This window comes from Scheffersomyces spartinae (assembly GCF_019049425.1).
Source record: "Scheffersomyces spartinae strain ARV_011 chromosome Unknown scaffold_24, whole genome shotgun sequence".
In the NCBI taxonomy this organism is placed as follows: domain Eukaryota; kingdom Fungi; phylum Ascomycota; class Pichiomycetes; order Serinales; family Debaryomycetaceae; genus Lizanozyma; species Lizanozyma spartinae.
Window position 1 is genome coordinate 44,636 of NW_025065071.1, and position 20,314 is coordinate 64,949.

At 39.3% G+C, this 20,314-nt stretch overlaps 8 protein-coding genes across 8 annotated transcripts; 1 reads left to right on the plus strand and 7 right to left on the minus strand.

The window, feature by feature from the left end:
- Positions 1 to 17: 17 nt before the first annotated feature.
- On the minus strand, positions 18 to 5,354 carry SIN3 (transcriptional regulator; the record flags this gene model as incomplete). Its single annotated transcript, XM_043193586.1, has 5 exons — positions 18 to 4,035; positions 4,178 to 4,749; positions 4,815 to 4,933; positions 4,993 to 5,039; positions 5,302 to 5,354. 5 exons carry the CDS (start codon positions 5,352 to 5,354, stop codon positions 18 to 20), a joined length of 4,809 nt encoding a protein of 1,602 aa, XP_043047255.1.
- Positions 5,355 to 6,083: 729 nt separating this feature from the next.
- NNT1 (S-adenosylmethionine-dependent methyltransferase) lies at positions 6,084 to 6,845 on the plus strand (the record flags this gene model as incomplete). Its single annotated transcript, XM_043193587.1, has 1 exon — positions 6,084 to 6,845. One exon carries the CDS (start codon positions 6,084 to 6,086, stop codon positions 6,843 to 6,845), a length of 762 nt encoding a protein of 253 aa, XP_043047256.1.
- Positions 6,846 to 6,998: 153 nt separating this feature from the next.
- Positions 6,999 to 7,849, minus strand: RPS30 (40S ribosomal protein eS30; the record flags this gene model as incomplete). Its single annotated transcript, XM_043193588.1, has 3 exons — positions 6,999 to 7,180; positions 7,613 to 7,620; positions 7,845 to 7,849. The coding sequence occupies 3 exons, from the start codon at positions 7,847 to 7,849 to the stop codon at positions 6,999 to 7,001; spliced, it is 195 nt and encodes a 64-aa protein (XP_043047257.1).
- A 140-nt stretch (positions 7,850 to 7,989) lies between these two features.
- Positions 7,990 to 9,850, minus strand: KQ657_002842 (uncharacterized protein; the record flags this gene model as incomplete). Its single annotated transcript, XM_043193589.1, has 3 exons — positions 7,990 to 8,543; positions 9,702 to 9,793; positions 9,843 to 9,850. The coding sequence occupies 3 exons, from the start codon at positions 9,848 to 9,850 to the stop codon at positions 7,990 to 7,992; spliced, it is 654 nt and encodes a 217-aa protein (XP_043047258.1).
- Positions 9,851 to 12,035: 2,185 nt separating this feature from the next.
- PPH3 (phosphoprotein phosphatase PP4 catalytic subunit) lies at positions 12,036 to 13,019 on the minus strand (the record flags this gene model as incomplete). Its single annotated transcript, XM_043193590.1, has 1 exon — positions 12,036 to 13,019. One exon carries the CDS (start codon positions 13,017 to 13,019, stop codon positions 12,036 to 12,038), a length of 984 nt encoding a protein of 327 aa, XP_043047259.1.
- Positions 13,020 to 13,210: 191 nt separating this feature from the next.
- MCM2 (MCM DNA helicase complex subunit) lies at positions 13,211 to 15,769 on the minus strand (the record flags this gene model as incomplete). The annotated part of the gene is made up of 1 exon (XM_043193591.1): positions 13,211 to 15,769. One exon carries the CDS (start codon positions 15,767 to 15,769, stop codon positions 13,211 to 13,213), a length of 2,559 nt encoding a protein of 852 aa, XP_043047260.1.
- Positions 15,770 to 15,958: 189 nt separating this feature from the next.
- YPS1_2 (pepsin-like aspartic protease) lies at positions 15,959 to 17,542 on the minus strand (the record flags this gene model as incomplete). Its single annotated transcript, XM_043193592.1, has 1 exon — positions 15,959 to 17,542. The coding sequence occupies one exon, from the start codon at positions 17,540 to 17,542 to the stop codon at positions 15,959 to 15,961; it is 1,584 nt and encodes a 527-aa protein (XP_043047261.1).
- Positions 17,543 to 19,351: 1,809 nt separating this feature from the next.
- KQ657_002846 (uncharacterized protein) lies at positions 19,352 to 19,708 on the minus strand (the record flags this gene model as incomplete). Its single annotated transcript, XM_043193593.1, has 1 exon — positions 19,352 to 19,708. One exon carries the CDS (start codon positions 19,706 to 19,708, stop codon positions 19,352 to 19,354), a length of 357 nt encoding a protein of 118 aa, XP_043047262.1.
- Positions 19,709 to 20,314: the final 606 nt, after the last annotated feature.

Genomic DNA, 20,314 nt, shown 5'->3' on the forward strand with positions numbered 1-20,314 from the left:
GTATTAATCAGTTTGTTTTAATTCAGTTGTGGTAATTCAGTTGTGGTGGTTGGAGCGGAAGCAGTGGAAGCAGTGGCTTCTGTTGCAGCAGCCTCACGGGCAGCAGCCTCGGAAGCAGGAGCTTCTGTTGCAGTCTCTGTGACAGTTTCAGTGGCACCCGATATATCCATTGAATCATGGTTAGCAGTAGTATCATCGGTTGTGGTGTCGTTGTCATGTTGGATGGTAGTATCATTTACCACTGTGGCATCAGCATCAGCTTTACCTGGTTCTGTCATTTCAACATCGGCTTGAGAATGCTCCAATAAGCCCTTGGCTCCCTTCTCAAATATAAGGTCAATTCTGGAAGTGGCTTCTTCTTCGCTGAGTCCTTCTTCCAACAGATGTTTCCAGCCGGTCTCTTTGTCCTCCACATACTTTGCTAAAGCCGTAATACCTTCAGCGTTCGACGTGGTAGCGCTGGAAGTTTCAGCTGGCCGAACGTAGGTCGACTTGGCTATGAACTCATCGCTGGAACCAGCCTCAAAGAATAACCGGTACGAACTGGTACAAACAAACACCTTGAGTCCAGAACTGGCACGACCTTCAATCTGCTCTTCAGGTACATTCTCAACAAATGACCTTAAGAACGGCATGTTGATCTTGGAAGCAGGGACACCCTCTGTGGGGTGGCTCATCACATAACTGGTAACATAATAGTTATATTCTTGTTCGGCATTTTCATGATCATTGATAGTCAAATCATCCAATCCTACAAATTGAATGTTCACTGTGTTTTCACCTTCTTTGAACGAAATCTTGAACATATTTTCTTCATTGGACATCAACGTTCTTACCTTAATTCTGTAGAGAATTTGCTCCTTTGCGGTGGAGGTGGGAGAGTTTCTGTCTTGTTCAAACAAAACCATCATCTCCGATGTCTTGGAGTCGGTGATCATCGTATGCATATGTTTAACCATTGCTTGTACAACCTTATCAACAGTGTAAACCTTGTAGGCCTTGTTTCTGAACCCCTGTCTCAAAGCTTCTTCAAACCATTGATGTTCAAAGTCTCCTTCTATCAACCGTTCAGCCAATAAGAGCACTTGATTATAACAATCACTATCACCAGTTAGCACTATGCCCATGTCTTCTAATTGGTGGGCTACAAGGTTTAAATCCTTTGCAAACTGCGGAATCTTTCGGGCTTTAATCTCTTTTTGAACTTCAGGACTCAACTTTTTGATCTCCAAGAGTCTTTCATACAAGTACCTCAAATGACGGAAGAACACATAGATCGTGGTGTTACAAAAAAGATTGTACTTCTCCCGTCTGTGCTGTTCAATTCTATCTTCTGAGGGAGCCACTTTGGACTGTGCAACCTTAATCCATAATTCCTCCTCTGCTTCTCCCTCTCCTCCTTCGTCATTGGTCGATGCTCCTCCCTCGTCAGAGTCCACGGTGGCAACGTCGTTTGACGATGATGAGGGGGTTTCATTGTGTTCGTCCTTACGTTGCTTAGACTGTTTTCTTAAGACATCACGTAGCAAATCAGAGTCTCTTGATCTCTTCTTTGAACTTGAACTTGAACCGTTGTCAGTCGATACTTCTTCTATGGTGGTGGTGGTGGTGGTGCTACTGCTGGTAGAATTAGTGGTGGTGATCGTACTTCCGTTTTCATCAGAAGTCTTGGATCTTGAGGCCATGGCTGCTTCAATGGTTTCCGTCGGAATGCCAAAGAATAAGGAGACAAAAAACCTGAAGAACTTACATTGCTTCTCCCGATCATTGGCGGAATAATTGGACGACTTGTTGATGTAAACATCGGCCAAACGTAAAATATCCATCAACACATCAACATCTTCAAACTTATAGTTCAACTGTTCCTGTGCCTTGGGAGTTAAGGGATGAATTCTCTTATTCTGTTGCTCAACTTTAACAGTACTAATCTCACTTATCAATTGCTTGGCTGTAAGTAACTTCTTGTCCGCTTGCTTGAAAGTTAACCCAAGATGATCTAAAGATTTGTAGAAAACCTTCTGTTCCATTTCTCTCCAAACCTTGTGCCATTCCCTTTGAGCACGTTTCCATTCTTCATCCTTCTGCTTCAATCTCTTTAATACAATGGGTACAGCAATGGATGGGTTCTCGTGTAAAGCTTCAATGACTTCAAATCCACGATCCTTATCATAAATCTTCCGAATCACTTTCTTGTAGATGGTTTGACTGGTGTGTCCCAATCCGGGAGGTAGCTTGAAATTGGCTTTTTGTTCGGGAGTCATGTTGGCAATTCGATTAGCAATGGTTTCCAACGTTTGAATGGTTCTCAAATTGGATTCCATGTAGTAATCATATTCCAATCGTTCTTCTTCAATCTTAAACAAGATTTCCTCATATTGGTTCTTTCTATGGGCAATAAACCCAGAATCTTCGGAGGCCCAAGTAGGGTGACCAACCCATTCATCATTTAAGACTTCCCAACACATCTCATCACGACCAGTGCATGGCATATAAGTCTCTGCCTTGGGGAGTTGTCTGTAAGAAGGACCATAAGCCTTGCACAACGACAATTCCAATTGGTGCTTTCTAAAAGTGATCTCTTCAATGTGTTGTGGACCTTCATTATATCCAACAAACGCTTTAAACCAAGTGATCAAATCGTTGTGGTTATCACCAATAAATCCACTCACACGCTGAACAAGAATATTCTTATCAATGATATCTTGTGAATACAAGTTTAAAACCTTCAAGAACTCATTGTAAGTTTGCTTGTTCCCAATGGCTTTCTTAACCTTATCAAAAAATGATATTTCTTCTGATAAAGTGGATGTCTTATTGGACGAGGTGGGTAAAATAGGTTCGGGTATTCCAGGAATTAACGTAGGATGAGCAGCAACAACGTTCCCATTCTTGGTAGTAGAAGTCCCGACAACTCCTTGACCAGCAGTAGCACTTGATTGTGGCACAGCGGGCCCCCCCATGATTTTACCAGCTCCTCCTTTAGTAGTGGGTTGAATAGGCTTACGCACATTGGAGAACTGAGCATCTTGGTTGGCCATTGCTTGGAATTGAATGTTTTCACCGGTTGGAACGGAAGCGATTTGATTGTTAGTGGTGGACTTCTTTTTCTTTGAACCTCCTCCTACAGGCTCATTAGATTGGAACTTTCCAGCCTCTGGCTTAGCTTGGGGAACAGCTTGGAATGTTGCCTGTTTTGGTTGTCCAAACTGTTCACCAGGGTATCCAGCATTACCAAGAACATTCAGATGAAAGTTGCCCACAGGAGGTAATTGTTGCGCTTGTTGAACAGCGGTATAGAAGCCTAATTGTTGTTGTTGCTGCTGTTGTTGTTGCTGCTGTTGTTGTTGCTGCTGTTGTTGTTGTTGTTCATACCCTTGAGCAGCATAACCTTGGGAAGCATGAAGTTGTTGAGCGTGAGCTTCTTGGAGTTGTGGTTGAATTTGCAACAGTACTTGCGCCTGATTAGAAGTATCAGGCAAGAACTGCTTAAAATCCTCTAATAAATCTGGAGAATGAGCAAATAAAACAGTAACTTGTTCATAGACTTCACCAATGGGCTTCTGTTCTCTTTGATAGGTCTGCAAGATCTCTAAAAACTGCTTGTATATGTCAGGCTGAGATGCAAATCTTGTCTTGATCTTATTCACATATGAAATAGCATGATTAAATTCAATTTGACTGTTTGCTGTTGGAGTTTCAAGTTGTTGAGGAGAATTCTGTTGAAGTTGAGCAGAAGCAGTTTCAATAGATTGCTGTTGCTGCTGCTGTGCTTGATCCAGAGTATATGAGGGTTGTTGTCCCTGTCCCTGTACCGAAGGTTGACTCTGTGGTTGCGAGGAAACATTGAACCCACTAATATTTGGTTTTGTGGTAGTTCCGGTCGGAGTTGTAACCGTAATTGGATTGGGGTCAGAAGGATCCAGTGAACATTCAATAAGATACCCAGGAGGTAAGAACGTATTGAATCCTTGGATCAAGTTAGGATGTCCTCTAAACAAAGTAGAAACCCTATCAATCACGCCAGGTGTATCAATGCTATAGGATTTATGTTAGTATACTTCGGTCATACACGACGTCGGCCCTAAAAATATTCTTTTCGCCGATCGTCCAACCGTCCACAGTAATGAGCTGATGATATCAGGAATGGATGAGAGGGACCTAATAAAATAATACATACGTTTGCGACTTGAAATCTTTCATGATATCCAAGAAATTGTTGTAAACTTCCGCCTGATTGTAGAATTGGATTTTAACTTGATCCAAGTAGGATAAAGCATCTTTGACATTCAAAGGTCTGTAAAAGCTAGTACTTGCTAGGCGGTTTGGAACGCCTGCCAGAGACATCAACAGCGATGTTTGGCCCATGACAGATGCTGCATTGGCATTTTGAGCATTCGCACCTGGTAACCCGCTAGCCTCCAGACCACCTTGACCTTGACTAGCGTTGATGACCGAGGATACCAAAGATTGATGCATTGGGAGTGAAAATGACGGTCTTTTGGCATCCTGTTGCTGCTGCTGAGGTGGTGGGGTGTGGTGCTGCTGTTGCTGCTGCTGCTGTTGTTGTTGTTGATGAGGTTGGGATTGTTGCTGTGGTTGGGGTGGCTGAGGTTGTTGTGCTTGTGGCTGTGATTGAGGTTGGGGTTGAGCCTGGTGTTGAGCCTGAGGTTGCGCCTGGGATTGGGATTGGGGTTGAGGTTGAGGTTGAGGTTGAGGATTTCCCTGTTGCTGAGGAAGTTGTCTCTGTTCCTAAAAGTTAGCGTTAGTATTACTGATGATGATGAACCCAAATGAATAGTTGACTATACACATACTTGAACCGGTGACTCGCTTGCAGGATTAATGGAGGGAATATTGAATGTATGAGTCGATTGCAAATGACCAGATCCGTTTCCTAAACTTGGAATAGGTAAGGGATAAAACTTTTGGCCACCTAAAAATAAGTTAGTATTATGAACAGGTAGATTCTCACTGCGATTGATTGACACATACTTGCTTCTAAGGTAGCGGGAGGGGGCAACACTGGAGGAGGTTGACGGCTAAAGAGGATTGGTTGTTAGTAACTGGAACATGTAAAGTGTCGCTTAATAATCATATTCTCAAGGTTAGTGGCACGTCATATCATGGTACGTTAATAGGGCATAATAGATGTGGCTAGCATATACATAACAACAGCTTTCGCATAGATGGATTGGGCCTCTAAGAACTCAATTCGTCCAACTAAAGGGCCTTGAATCAGATAACCTCACACTGACGATGATGATTATAGCTTTGATCATGAATGTTGGTACATACTTGAACTGTTGCCCCAACGGTCTTTGGTGATTATTCCAAGGGTCAGGTTGATTTGTCATTGGTTGGTTGATTAAATTATTATTTCTTCAAACAAATAAAACAAACTAGGATAAAGTAGCACAAGTAAGGGGTCGTTGTAAAAAGGATTTCTCATACGGTGTGCCACTTTCAAAACTCCGTAGTCGATTTCTTTTACAATCCGATTGATTACTGGTGGTGAAGAAGAGCACGTCCAGCGGGTTTTTTAACGGTGGATGTCAATTTTGATTTTCGGTTAGAGATTCACCCACCAACCAATTTTTTCCCAGTGCGGGTCGAGTCAATGGAAGTGAAGGGTAAGTGTGGTGTGGGGGTGGATTCAACTACTGTTTTATAGTAAGGTTTGAGATAATGGTTAGGTGGTGGTTAGGTCATTGTCTACAGTATGTCAGTAGAGACATACCTTGTGTAGAAAGTGTAGTCTTGGTATAGTCAAAATTCTTGATGTCCGGGTAACACCGGGGGATGGAGACAGTTGAAGTAACTTAGTTAAAATGATTAATGCTGTTATCTGTACTATATGCTCTATTAAACTATACTGTAAGTTCTTTATTTTACTGCATCATCGTTATACGAATGAGTTGGTTACTATATTGTAATTTTAACCACTATCAATAGCATTATGCTATCCCCAAGATTTGGTCACGTGACTTTCATCTCATCGAGTCAACTTTACAACCTACCCATCTCTATACATAGACGTCTATTCAATGAATCATTTAGCCGTAACAACTCTCCTCCTGACAAACATGTCTGACGACGATTTAGATCTTGGCTCCAACACGCTTTTTGAGGAACCTGAAGATTTCAGACCTCCTCCACCAGAACCACATTTTGCAAACTACGAAAACAAAATCAATGGTACTACTATTCCACTTCGTCTTGTAGGATCATCTCCACTTTGGGGGAACTACCTTTGGAATGCTGGTATCTACACTGCTGATTACATTAATGCTCATCCTGAGATTGTTAGAGATAAGAAGGTTTTAGAATTGGGTGCTGCTGCTGGATTACCCAGTATAGTTAGTGCTTTGAATAATGCAAGCTATGTCTTATGTACAGATTATCCAGAAGCTGATTTAATCGCCAACATTGACTACAATTTTCAACACAACCCGGTAACATCTTCTTATATGGTCAAGGGATATATTTGGGGTAATAGTTTGGGAGAATTGCTTTATAATGATTCACAGAAAGATGAGATCTCAGAGGAGGATAAGTTTGACTTGATTATTCTTAGTGATTTGGTGTTTAACCATAGTGAACATCACAAATTGTTAAGCACATGTCGTCGTGCTCTTAGAAAGAATGGTAAATGTATAGTTGTGTTTTCACCTCATAGACCATGGCTTTTGGAGAACGATTTACTGTTTTTCACTACTTGTGAAGAATATGATTTCAAGGCAGAGCAAATCGAATTGGTGCAATGGAAACCAATGTTTGAAAATGATAAAGGGTCTGCTGAAATTCGATCTAGGGTGTATTCATATTTCTTAAAACCTCAATGGTAGCATAATATATATACATTCATAATCATAAGCAAGATTTATATTAGATTTATACAGTACATAGCCATAATTTAATTGATTAATGTAATAAACCAATACTTCATCACAACCAGCATGTCATAATATATATAGTGTACATATATTCTGTTAACCCATTTATTGAGAAGATGGAGAAGGGTTCATCTTTCTCTTACCGTTGGTCAAGGTAACGTTAACGAATCTTCTAGTGTACAACAATCTCTTGTAGGCTCTACCCTTTGGAGACTTTGGCTTTTCAGTCTTTTCAACCTTTGGGGTTTGAGACTTAACCTTACCAGCACGAGCTAAGGAACCGTGAACTTTACCCTATAAAGATGTTAGTAATTATAGTTCTATTATGGTTAAATAGTGTAAAATGTGAGATGGAATAAAGTGAAAATTTTAGTCGGTGACTCTGTGGCCTCTCACTTGTTGTTTATTGGGGTCACTACAAACGGAAAAGGACTGTCAACCATTGCAATCATAACACAACGTGGAGGCTGACTTTTTTATGGCCATTGATTCTTCATTGGACAGGTTCATTCCAATATTACTTGACGGTGGGCAACAGTATCTGGTAGGATTTCCACCATGAGAATTACCGCATTCGTTTCAATGACCTTTGGTCTTTCATTTCGTGTTCACTTCATTCCCATCACATCCAACACTACTTATCAATAGTAATGTATGCATACCATTTTGATATATCGATATTAATAACGGTGTAGATAGGGAATCGTAGATAGAAACACTGATTAGTCTTTAGTATTGGAAATTTTTTTCTCCTTCCTCAGTCAGCGAGAATTGCATTGGATCTTTTTTTGGTGGTTCTGGTCACATGACCCAAAATATTGTGCACTTCAAGGCAACTGTATGTCGGAGTGCGACCTCTGTTTCAGTTAGGGCTTATGTGACGGGGAGAGCCATATAGTTTCACGTGATCTGTTAGGGTTTGCAAAGTTTAAGATACGACATTATACATACGACATTGTATACGTATTTATGCATAGAACACCAACTACTATATGATTGGGACAGTAGAGCATGTACAACGTGAGTATGACCTAAATGGTTAATTCGTATGTAATATAATGCTAGTATATGTACAGTTCCGGCCCGTCATATTTCATCATGTATCTGCTTGCAGAACCATATAAAGGGTAATTAATACAGCTACAATCACTGCAGCAATCAATAAACCAAGTCCAATACGAGAAACAGGATACTTATTCTGCGTTAAAAACCATTGAACTCTAAAGAACTTTAAAGACCCATAAATCAATGTACAAATGCCCAAAATTATAAATGTAACTCCCAAGGGTTTCCCAAAATGATTAATAGCTTCGTCAGAATCGTTTGATAGGAATAATGTCAGTCCCTTGAGAGTGAGATTCGATGAACGAGCTGCTTCAATACGAAACAATTGAGTGATACCAACTCCGATAGTGATAAAGGAAAGTGAAGTACGTAGCCATGCAAGAAACGTTCTTTCGTTGGCCAAATGATCTCTGGCAACTGATCCCTTGTTCTCCAATACAAGTGATTTAAGAGGGAATTTGATTCTTTGATTATGTAGTTTATTTTCTTGCAAATCACCTTCTAAGTGTTGATCTTGATTTTGCAAATGATCCCGTGAGCCAGATGCATGTTCTTGTCGGACATTCGTAGAGGATACTAAAGCGTCTGTTTCTGATAAAATAGAGTTATAATTGGCCATATTATCTTACTCCAAAAGAGATACCAATCTGACACTTAAAATGAGTTTGTATAAACATTTACAGACATTGATTGAACAATAAATATTTATATGGGTGTACTAAGGGTTTTGATTATTAGATCATAATAATCGAAGACTCCACAGTTTAAAATTTTGTGATGGTCACGTGACGCGCTCATGGCCTACTAATGGATAAATGGAATTCTAGTATACTCTAATAAGGGTAATAAAACTGAACTAGTCTTGGGTAGAACAAGGAGTATTTGATCAGCAGCCCTTTTATGTGTATGAATTTTTTTACGGATGTTATTAATAGCGTTTTTTTACAAGATGATGAACCCACACAAACTTTGCTTAGATAACAACATTTTTCAGTCAAAAATCAGTGGTATATGACAACGTCATTAATGCTTCTGGACACCCTTCTTTGAAACTATTCGCTTTGAAGCTATGCGCTACAATATCATAAAGGTAATAATATAGATCAATTGTATTCTATGAACCCATTGTATATTCCACATATAGTAGTCAACCGAGTTGTGATGGTATGATTGGCCTATACGCCAACCACCAAAGGCATGCTTACTCGCACCAACTACTCTTTTTGCTCATGACACCCAAAGACCCACACAATGTAGGCTCATGTACTTTCTTTTACACTTTACTGTTGATCCCAAGGAGGTAAATCTGCCTCAACAATGTATAGCTCCAAAAGGAGGAAGGAAGGAAGGATCCATCTAAAATTAGGCTGCAAATTAGTTACCTGCAGTCCCGAGCATTCGTGTCTGACAACGATAGTGAAAAACTATTGAGAAGCATATGAAATAGATTATTTGAAAAGGGTATTTATAGCCTGATATACATTATAAGTTTAAGAATGCAGATTAGAATCGAGATACGGCTTCCTAAAGGGGACGAGACGAGTGATACAAAATGTGATAAAATGAAATATGATAATATTAATGGAATGATTATGACGAGTATTACATGACATTATTTATCCAGTGGTAACGAGAGACTGAATGGTCTTAAATTGCGACGTTCCAACAGTGAAGTCAGTACTTTAAAATCATGTCTTTGTTACATGCAAATGGTAAACACCAATGTTAAGGCAACAAGCAAACTGATCCAAAGTCCGTTGGAGTTCATAATACCAGAACCACCTCTAATCAATGAATCTCCACCTGCTTGGGAAATAGTGGTCATGGTATAACTTCTTATTTGTCCAACAGTACCTGAAAGTGAGCCTAAACCAATTTCTCCACTTGACCATGTTACAATAGCTGTAGTGTATGTTTTCATGAAGGTCTGCGTGAAAACCAGTTGTGTCACGGTAGTAATACCTAGTGAGTTGGTACCTGTAGCCCAAACCAAAGTTACTGAAGTAGAAGTGGCCGTTGTAGTAGTGGCCGTTGTAGTAGTGGCATCAGCTGAGAAGGCTAATTGAACCAACGTGAAAAAATAAATAAAGTAGTGAAACAATTTCATGATGCAGATGTGAAAATTAAAACGTAGTTAAAAAGATATGAATGAATGAATGAGTAAACGGAAGAAGAGGATCAAAAGAGTGATAAAGAAGAGAAAGAGGAATATAGGCAGAAAATGTTGACGTTATTAAATGCGTTTCATATATACTAAATTAACTCTCGGTGATGTATTCCTGGGCGATGAGTGCCAGCATATTATTCATTATCATCGACGTCATAAATCCCTACAATGAACGCCAAATTTGTTCTATTACCCTACTCTGAAGGCTTGGCTGACTATGCAGATGGTGGAACAAGGCGCAAAACTGGATCTATGAAGTCATTTTTGCGCCTATTATGGCAGCTGTAGGTATCAGAAGAATGGCTTAGAGGTTCTTAATTTAACCCGTTGTCAGGAGCAGCAGAAGAAACTATAAATAAAGTGTCACTAATTTAAAACGAAACCGATGATGATTGCGTTCGATTGATTTTGATTTTTTTTGCTAGAGTACAATAGCTCCAAATCTTAACATAGCATTGCTCTTTGTACTCTTTGACTTTTGCTATTATTCTTATCAAATTCTTAACCAACCTTTACAGTCTTACAGTCACTACGCGAAAGGGGGGCATGAAGTAGGTACGCAGCCACTCTGGGAGGCTGAAATTGACTTTGATTCAGAACGATCACTATGCACAACCGCCCCTCCCACTGCGACCTGATAATACCTCAAGAACTATACGTAGCGCGTGAAACGCTTGGCCAAATATGATACCGAACACGGATCAAGAGTCATGTAGTTTTGTATGGCTACTAGCAAAGCATTTTATTTTCGATCTTTACCTTCAAGATGACTTGGTCGTGACTTTTCACTTAACCTGTAAGTCTAGGTGTGTATAAAAAGCGCACACAGAAGTACCCAAGCGAGATTGAAATATCGCAGCGATAATAAAGCACGCAGTTTGCATATTTATTCTGCACAATAAGAATTTATCCGAACCAGAAACATAATGTCGTCATTCTAAAACTTTTCACCAACGCTCATGTGCCGCATTTTAAAAATTTCACTACCATCCTCGTAACGATTATAGCACGCAGCTCATTCCGAGCTCAAACGATTGCGTACATGTTATTTGCATACTATTACAACAATAGGAAGAAGTAGCTAAGCAGGAATAATACTGCTCTAAATATCAAAGCGAATAGTATAACTACTATTGAATAATAATACACTATAGGTCGCTGCCACCCCCTAAATATGTTTATCATTGGGAAGGTTGTGCCAGTAATTGTGACCTAGAGTCTTCTTCAGTCGACAGGCTACAAGATGCTAAAGATACATTTTTCAAGGCGATGCAAGCAATAGTAACAGGTCTTGTCATATTAAATGTTGTGTTGTTTGCAACAGGACAGATACTTGAGCATATTTTTGTCAGTAAAGGTGAAGTGATGAATTCAGTTAAGTATGGCGATGTTGATGAGGTAGGGATCTTATTCTCTGGAGTTTTGAGTACAATGACTGAATACAGCTTAGAGAAAACAGGATGGGTACAAGTCGCATTTGACGGCGCTATAATTTTAAATGCCTCTGTAAGTACAAACGTATTTACTGTGTTGTTTTTAGCATTTTTATTGTCATTTCTTGACTATTTGGGTGTACTTGTGCCTAAAACTATGGTGCTACGTTTGACACCATGTACTTGGTTATCAAGTTTGGCATTAGTGATATCCTTGTTCGCTCATGTAATGCAAGCACACCGGAGGAATGGAGGTTGGCAGTTTGACAATAGCTCTGGGGCTGCAAATGAAAAATGAGACACGTAATTACTCATGGTAATGCGACAGGCCATCCTAAAACTGTCGTAGACGAATCTAATGCATTTGATGACGAGGTATTAACTTGGCTTGCCTCAGTACGAAAGTATGTCAATGAAACTGGTGGCTGAAGTAATACAAGAATACATGGATACCTAGGTGAATGACCAATTAAATGGTCATACAAAATAGTCATTGGTTGACCGTTTAGTTGGTAATTCTGTTATATCTTGATTAGCAGCCTCAAACACCTTATAATTCCGTTGTAAATTATCATCAATGGTTAATACACTTGCGACATTCCCACATCTATAACAATAATTGGGAGCCGACCATACTGTCACCAATTTTTCACCAAAGATTTCCTTATATCCTTCCATAACCAATTGATGAGCTCGAGCTATTAAACTCACATCATTAGTATGTAGAAATTGGTTAACTTCATTCTCACCAAATAAAAATCCTGCTCCTCGTGGCAGTACGGCCCATCCGGGAACATCATCTGGATCAGACCAAAGTAGATCACACATTCCTCCTTCATGGGGCACTTCTTGCTTCCTATCTAAGATTCTAATTTGATCTATAGTATCAATATCCGGACTTAAACCTCCGTGTATGCAAAAAACCCCCCCTTTACCCCCCACAAGTGCCCCCAATGAAAGATAATCAAACACCTCACTACAAAACCTCCAAACGTTCACACTACCATATTTCCGAACACATTCGTCATAAAACCCATAAACCGTAGTGATCTGTCGCAGTTCGTGGTTCCCTCTTATAAGTGTGATGCGATCAGGATAGCGGACTTTTAATGCAATTAGTAGTAGGAAACACTCCAATGAATAGAACCCTCGATCAACAAAGTCTCCAAGGAATAAGTACTGCGTTTCCGGACATTCGTTCCCGGTAGCTAGTAGCGTGAGCAAATCATGGAGTTGCCCATGTATATCTCCGCATATAGTCACCGGTGTGTCCACATGTTGGATGTTGGGCTCTTCTATAAGAATCTCTATTACTTTGGAACAGAGCTCGGCCACATCTGCTTCTGGTATGTGTTTACACTGTCGTATATTGACAATGGTTCTAGAGAGAATGTTAGTGGTCTTTCCTGTTCCTCTTGTACAACCTTTTAGTACATCCACATACTCATCTAAATTTAGCATTCTTATTATTGTCTTGGACGTTTGGCTTTGGCTACCCCCAGCTTGGTTTGAATTGCCTTCTTTGATTTTGATGTTGTATACGCGTTGACAAAATATGACACAAATATATATATATATGACACAAAGATATACACTATACCAATTATCTACTTCAACAGTAAATTATACTACAAATATTAATACATACAAACTCAGTTGGGTCTTCTTCTGGAGGGCAAAGTGTACTTTTGGAATGACTTTTGCAACTGTTTCCTCACAGCTATTTTTTGTGCACCAACAAAACTATCAATGCTTACTTTAATGGCTCTGTTCAAATCACTTTGACTAACAAAATCACTTAGTCTCATCTTAGCAAACAGTTCAGCAATTCTAATGATAGATTCCAAATGACGCACAGTAATTGGGAAGGACCCAGTAGTTATCGATTCTCTTCTCAAATCCGCATACACCCTAGCAACTTTATCCATATCCATCTGTTGCAACCGAGGGTATATTTTAGTTCTCGCATAGTAAATATACTTTGCTAATAATTCTTGCTTTATTGGGGGGTTACCATGCTTCTTCTCTTCTACTTCTTCCTCTTCTTCTTCCTTCTTCTTCTTCTGTTCTGGATGAGAGTTGAAATGTGAATCAATAACGAATTCTGCCAATCTTCCATCAACTTCAGGATCAACCAAATCTCGAACCACACATAAAATATCAAAACGTGACAAAATAGGTTCAGTCAAATTGACATTTTGTGATAATGGTAAGGTGGAATTGTAACGTCCTCCATTTGGGTTAGCTGCTGCAACAATAGAACACCGGGCTTGTAAAGTGGTAACTATACCAGCTTTAGATACAGAAATAGATTGTTGTTCCATAGCTTCATGAATGGAAGTACGATCTTGATCATTCATCTTATCAAATTCATCAATTAAACATGTCCCCTTATCTGCTAAAACCAATGCTCCACCTTCTAATGTCCATTCCCTAGTAATAGGGTCCTTTCTCACAGAAGCTGTCAAACCAACAGCAGACGCACCTTGACCCGTAGCGAAAACAGCCCTGTTGGCTGTCATTTCAACATATTTTAATATTTGAGATTTGGCAGTACCAGGATCACCAAGTAGGAGAACATTAATATCACCTCTAATTGAATGCTTCCCATTGACATCTTTAGGCACACCGGAAAACAATGAACAAGCAACTGCAGTTTTGATATCACGATGTCCAAAGATAGAAGGTGCCATAGAATCAATGACTTTATCAATTATACCTGGTGTTCTTGCCAATTTTCTGAACTGCGTTTCTTCTTCTTCTGTCCATGGACGAATGGTATCATTCAATACAGAGGAACTTTGTAATCCAGCAACTTCTTTCCTTTGAATTGAATTGGCTTCAATGACAGTTGCAAAAACAGGAAACCCATTCTTAGCATTCAATGAAGCTTCATAACTATTCTTAAATACACCTGTAACTTCTATTTCTTCACCTGGTTTAGCACGATCTACTAAATCCCATAATAAAATGACTTCTCTGTGTCTTGGTAATCTACCAGCAGGAACAGAACCAGGTGATTCTTGTAAGGTGATTCTTTGATAATTACGGTATAATGTTTTCTCCGAATTTATTCTGAAGGGTCCTTTACTTTGACAATTAGTACAGAATGAAACTTTGACTTCTGTATGAGCATCTTGGATATAAGGACCCAACACAACACCACATTTAAGACAATCAAATTTAACATATTTCAATTGAGGGAACACACCAGTTCTTCTGGTGACAACACCTCCAACTTTAACCAAATGATTTAAATTGTTTTCTCTCAAATCTCTCAAATCCATTTTATTGGGGAAATTAGCGATACGAACATGAACCTCTTGATGGATTTGAGTATAATTTGGATAATGTAATTCAATAGCTTCCATTGCAACAATGTTGAACAATTTCAACATTTCCAGAGGAGATGTAGCCAAAAACAAAGCTAATATTGCTTTTGCTTTCACTAAATGATCATAATCAACTTCCAAAGATTCAGCATTGACTTCACCCAAAGACTTGATTCTATTACCATAGACAGACTTCCCTTGCTCTGTATATTCTAAAAGAAACGATTTCAATTCTCTGGCAATGGAACGGGAAACAGCAGGTTGAATAATCCATTCAGCTATTGAAGGAGCCTTAATGTCACTTAAGGATTCCAATGATAATTCTTCATTGAAAGGATCCAATTCAATGTCTTCATCATCCATCCCATCTCCACCAAATCCATCTTCCTCTCTATCTCTTCGTCTTCTACGTTGTACTGGTAAACCAAACTGATCCAATCTGGTGTCTTCGTTGTCGTCTTCATCTCCTAAAAACGCTTGACTACGACCCCCACCTCGATCTTGTAACTCATCTCTGAGATCCATTTGCATATCTAATCTTCTTCTGGTGGCCAAATCTAATGCCTCATACTCATCATCATCTATATTGGTTATATCATAAGTATCTTGAGTATCGTTTCGTCTGTAATCACGTTCCATATTCTCCATCAAATCCTCACCCTCCTCTTCATCAGAAGGTTCCATATCTTCTACTCCCGTGACTCTGATCTCTTCTTCCTCTTCATCCTCACGATCTTGTGCGAACGGAGTTGGTGATGATGGAATGTTGTATGGTGACGAATGAATGGGAGATGTCCCTGGCTGCGAACTTCTCTCATCATCGTCGTCTCTTTCTCCTTGTGTACGCTTTCTGGGCGACAGTTGTGGTGGACTTGACATTGTATTGTCTAGCTTCTATTGTCTATCGTCTATGGTTGGTGAAATGTGACAGGTACTTTTATTTGACAGTCACTTTTAATTGATGAGAAGGACGCGTAAATTTATTTAGGGTTGTCCAAAAAAGGATATATAATTGGCATCAGTCGTGCATGGCTCAATCAAATACATTAGCTAATATAACCTAAACTTTTACATAATAAAAGTGAATATACTCAATAAGAAAACAAACATCAGAGAAGTAGACGAGGCATTGATAATGCCACCATCATTCTTTTTGGACGACGTTTGAGAAACCAGCAGTTTGGTAGCAGTAGATTGAAAGCTCTGAGAAGAATCAGTGGTGGCTACTTTAGTATTAGAGTAGCCAGCCACCGGAGTGGCAGAAACAAACTCAGAAAGTACCAGAATGTTACTTTCGGTAGTGTCTTTGATAGGAGCCATGGCAATTTCTAAGGCATCAGCATCATAAACAACATAAGCATGACGCAAGAAGTTATCACCTAGAAGGAAATTAGCATCACCTTCTTGTTTGGGTAAAATGTTAAGGAAGCATTGACCATAAATTCTAGAAATCAAGTTGTTCAATGGAATATTGATTTCGCCTCCATTGAAATCGAATGTCAAATTCTGTGAGGTCGTGGGACAACTTAAAGCATAAAGTTGCACGCTTGGAACATACACTGCTCCTAAGGTACTGGCAAGGTTGTTCATAATAGAAACGGGGAAGTATGATAAGGTTGTACCTGAATCAAGAGTAGCAGCAAAGTTAGAATTGAAGATGGTTATATTGTTATAGCTCATACCTGACAAGGCCACAGAAAACTCTATAGGTTTGGTGTACCCAAGGTTTTCTAAAGTGTTCACCAATGGGAGAGAGAATAATGAACCTTGGAATTTGGCTGTATCCACGGCTCCAAATAAAACTGTACCACCTGATTCAGTCAAATAAAGGGAAAAAGCATTTCTTTTGATTAATCCTTCTTCCACCAATTTAGCAGGGAAGTTAACATAAGTATAAGGATTAGGACCTGAATTGGTTGATTCTAACCCTTCCATACCAATACCCAAAAGTCCTGGATAAGATGTAGCAACTTCTCCTACACCAAAAGTGACATTCTCAAGGGAAATACCACCAATGAGAACATTATCCACAGCCCATACACCTGCTACTTCGGTTCCATCAAGGAACGAGGTATAAAAGTCATAGCTACTTGAATTGGCTTTAAAAGTATCAGAAGTTCCAGTGTTGAATGTCCCATACAGAGTACAAGTATTGGTTGTAGAATAAGTTGATAATGTTTGTATATCTGTTTGAGCAGCTGAAGCTGGACCAACGTCACTAATAACTGCTTTAATAGGTCTTTTAATTGGAGTTGGATGTTGACGTCTATTCAAATCTCTTTTTTTTGACAAAGGAGATTGAGTTATAATAGATGGACTAACCGTCAGTAACCAATTCCTATCAACACAAACAACATTGGATGAAAGTAACCAGAAATCTGAAGACCCGGTATCGATAAGAACATCCATTGATTGGTTATTGGAGCCAACGGTAACTTCGGCCAGGTAAAAAGTTCCTTGATTTGTCAATATCAATTCGATTTCATTTCTTTTAGCATTGAAGACTTCTTTGATTTCAAAGTTGGCTCCAAATTTACTTTCGGAGTAACTATTACCTCTGCGGACGAGGAAGTCGATCTGAGGCACTTGATTGGCCAACACACCTGAAGCCAATAGAAGACCAGCTGCAGATAACAAATGACCAACTAACATAATAATAATAATAACAAATGAAGATGCCTAAAGTTAAGTAGATCGGTAACCAATCAATTGAAGCAATGCAAACGTTTAAATGAAAAGTATATTTCTCCAAAGGAATCGGACACACAACATACTAAGCCGGGTTTACCGATCAACATGTAGGAATAATAAGCCACAGCCAGGGCTTTTGCATACTACAATGCATATTTAGCATGTGTCGTCTTATTAGCAGGCGTCGTGCTGTCAAGAGTTAGAGCCAAATGGGCTGTGCACACACGCACCCAAACCCCTCGCTTGAGAGGCTTATTGTGGACAGTCTTTAAATAGTTATTATTATCATTATAAACCCGCTAATTCGTGATCACTGACATCATGAAACAGTCTAAAGACGACTTCCATACTTCCATCGGATTGACGTGCTAATTGTGGAGGATAGCAGACAGACAGACAGACAGAAAGAGAATCAGACAAATGACATTTGACGTGCGAGATACAAATGTATGTGTAAATCGTCGGACTCCACAACTTACGATATGGTGGCCAAGAAGTGTTACGGCGTATCACTTTTTAGTGACTATTGTGTCGAAGAACTAACAACGCAAACAAGTCAAACTTGGCTGTAAGGCATAGGCCGGTTTGAAATGTACAACCTGTCAAAGCAATTCAGAGATCCACCTTTGTCAAATACTGCTAGAAACAAGTTGATATGCATGACATCGTTTCACAGTTTATCTCGCTTTGTAGCGTTTGTTTACAAAGGGGCCTTTGTGGTGTTTCAAGCACTACCACACCTGTACGGTGAATGTAGCGGTTGCTAAACGTAAAGAGACTCACGTGGCATTGAACAGTTCTACAGTATTGAAAATCCATAGAACTAAACTCACACCTTGCTGTATATCTTCGTACACCCATGTCAAATAGAACTAGTCAATGTGGCCATAGCTAAGAGCTCATTGACATAGAAGGGGCATTGTCTAGTAAGTTACTCCTTCAATTTATATGTAATTTCGAATGCTTATACCTATGCATTCACAAATATATCTCTACTGGGTACAATAAACATGTACATAGATACTTAAAAATCGGGTTATAATCATTTAGAATCACCTGACGTCATCTTCTAGTTACTATCGACAGTTGCAGGAAATGATTATTCTTTTCGTAAATGCTTATGTATGGAAACCCTTCAGCCGTACATTATGCACGTAAAAATACGTGAAAAACAGTCAACATTATTTACCCATCGTAGGCTTAAAAGTATAATAGTACACGAGAATGACTTTTATGGTGTGGACGGTAAATTGAACAATGATATGTATCGGGGTAAAGCACATTTGAATGATACATGAGTTTGGCACCATCAACCAAGTGGCCAAATATTTACCGGGCCTTTTATTCGTTTGTCAATGATCTGAAAAGAACCAAACAATAGTCAACATTCATTACTTGATTATTTCAATTTTAAATACACGGAACCTACGAGACCTTTGCTATAATTATATTATTATATTACCCAAATGAAGCAACCGATCCAAGAGCACTACAAAACTCTTAGACACAGATACTTTTCGCCCCAAATGCTCATTAAAATCCTCGAGCATAAAGGAATAGTTTACAAATTATATTATTAAAGAGACCCAATGGCTTTATAGATCCAAAAGAGTCCGAGATATGAGACTCGGCCGCGCACAAAACCAACTCCGAAAATTCGCAACCGATGCCAACTAGTATAACCAGCCATGAAAATTTTTTCAGCTCTATACCCAACGTAGTAAAGTTTAACAAAGGATTAAGCACGATTTAATACTGGAATAAACACTCTTATTCAGGACCACGCATCAAAGGAATGTTAGCAAAACCAACAGCTTGAAGGTCTTGGTGATCACCTTGACCAGGGCCATGCAAATATCCACAAGGACACTCAGTAGCATCGCTCATTGTAACATCATTAGAACCTTCGTACGAACTAATGGGAGTGAAAGTACCATTGGAATTAACCTTGGAGTTATTAAGAAATCTTTCGTCACCTTCGAAGACTTGGGCAACCTTGCCTTGTACTGTTAAAGAAGCAGTAGACTCCATTGGAGTAGCAGATGATTCTGGGAATAATGGCTGCATTGGAGGTGGTGATAGTTTTTGTCTTTTAGGAGATGGGTATTTGATTAAGTCAAGTTCCATGTCGCGAACCAAGTTTGATGGGAAAAGACCGTTATTTATATAACACAACTAACGTAAATTATTTTCTCCATGCAATCTCTGACTTGCAATATACAGAAACGTGTAGAATGGTATTAATATTGTTATTATTGTTGTTGTATCGGCATGAGAAACTCCGAAGCCCATGTTAGGAAATCTGCATTATTGTGCACGTTTACAGAACAATAGCAATATGGTAGCACACACCAATCAAAGTGCTAAAGTGTTTAAGGAACCGGAGTAGGCCATTAGGGGGCAGGTGGGGGTAAGCCGGGTTGTTATAGTGCAACAGTAGTATATATTAGTTTACATCTAAGTTAATCTTGAATATAGATGTGGTGCTCTTCCCGGAGTCTTGAAATTCAAAAGGGTGAGTTTTGTATTGCCGGGGAATGAATGAAGAATCAAACACCAGCAGAATGGATATAGCTCGGACTAGCAGAGGGGATGAAGAAGAGAAATAAATCGAAGGGGTTAACAAGGATAAAACAACGAGTTCATTCATATTAGAAGGTTTTAGTAAAATTAACCAATAAAGCCAATGATAAATGTGAGAATTTTGGACTACACTTGAATACTAAATATTAG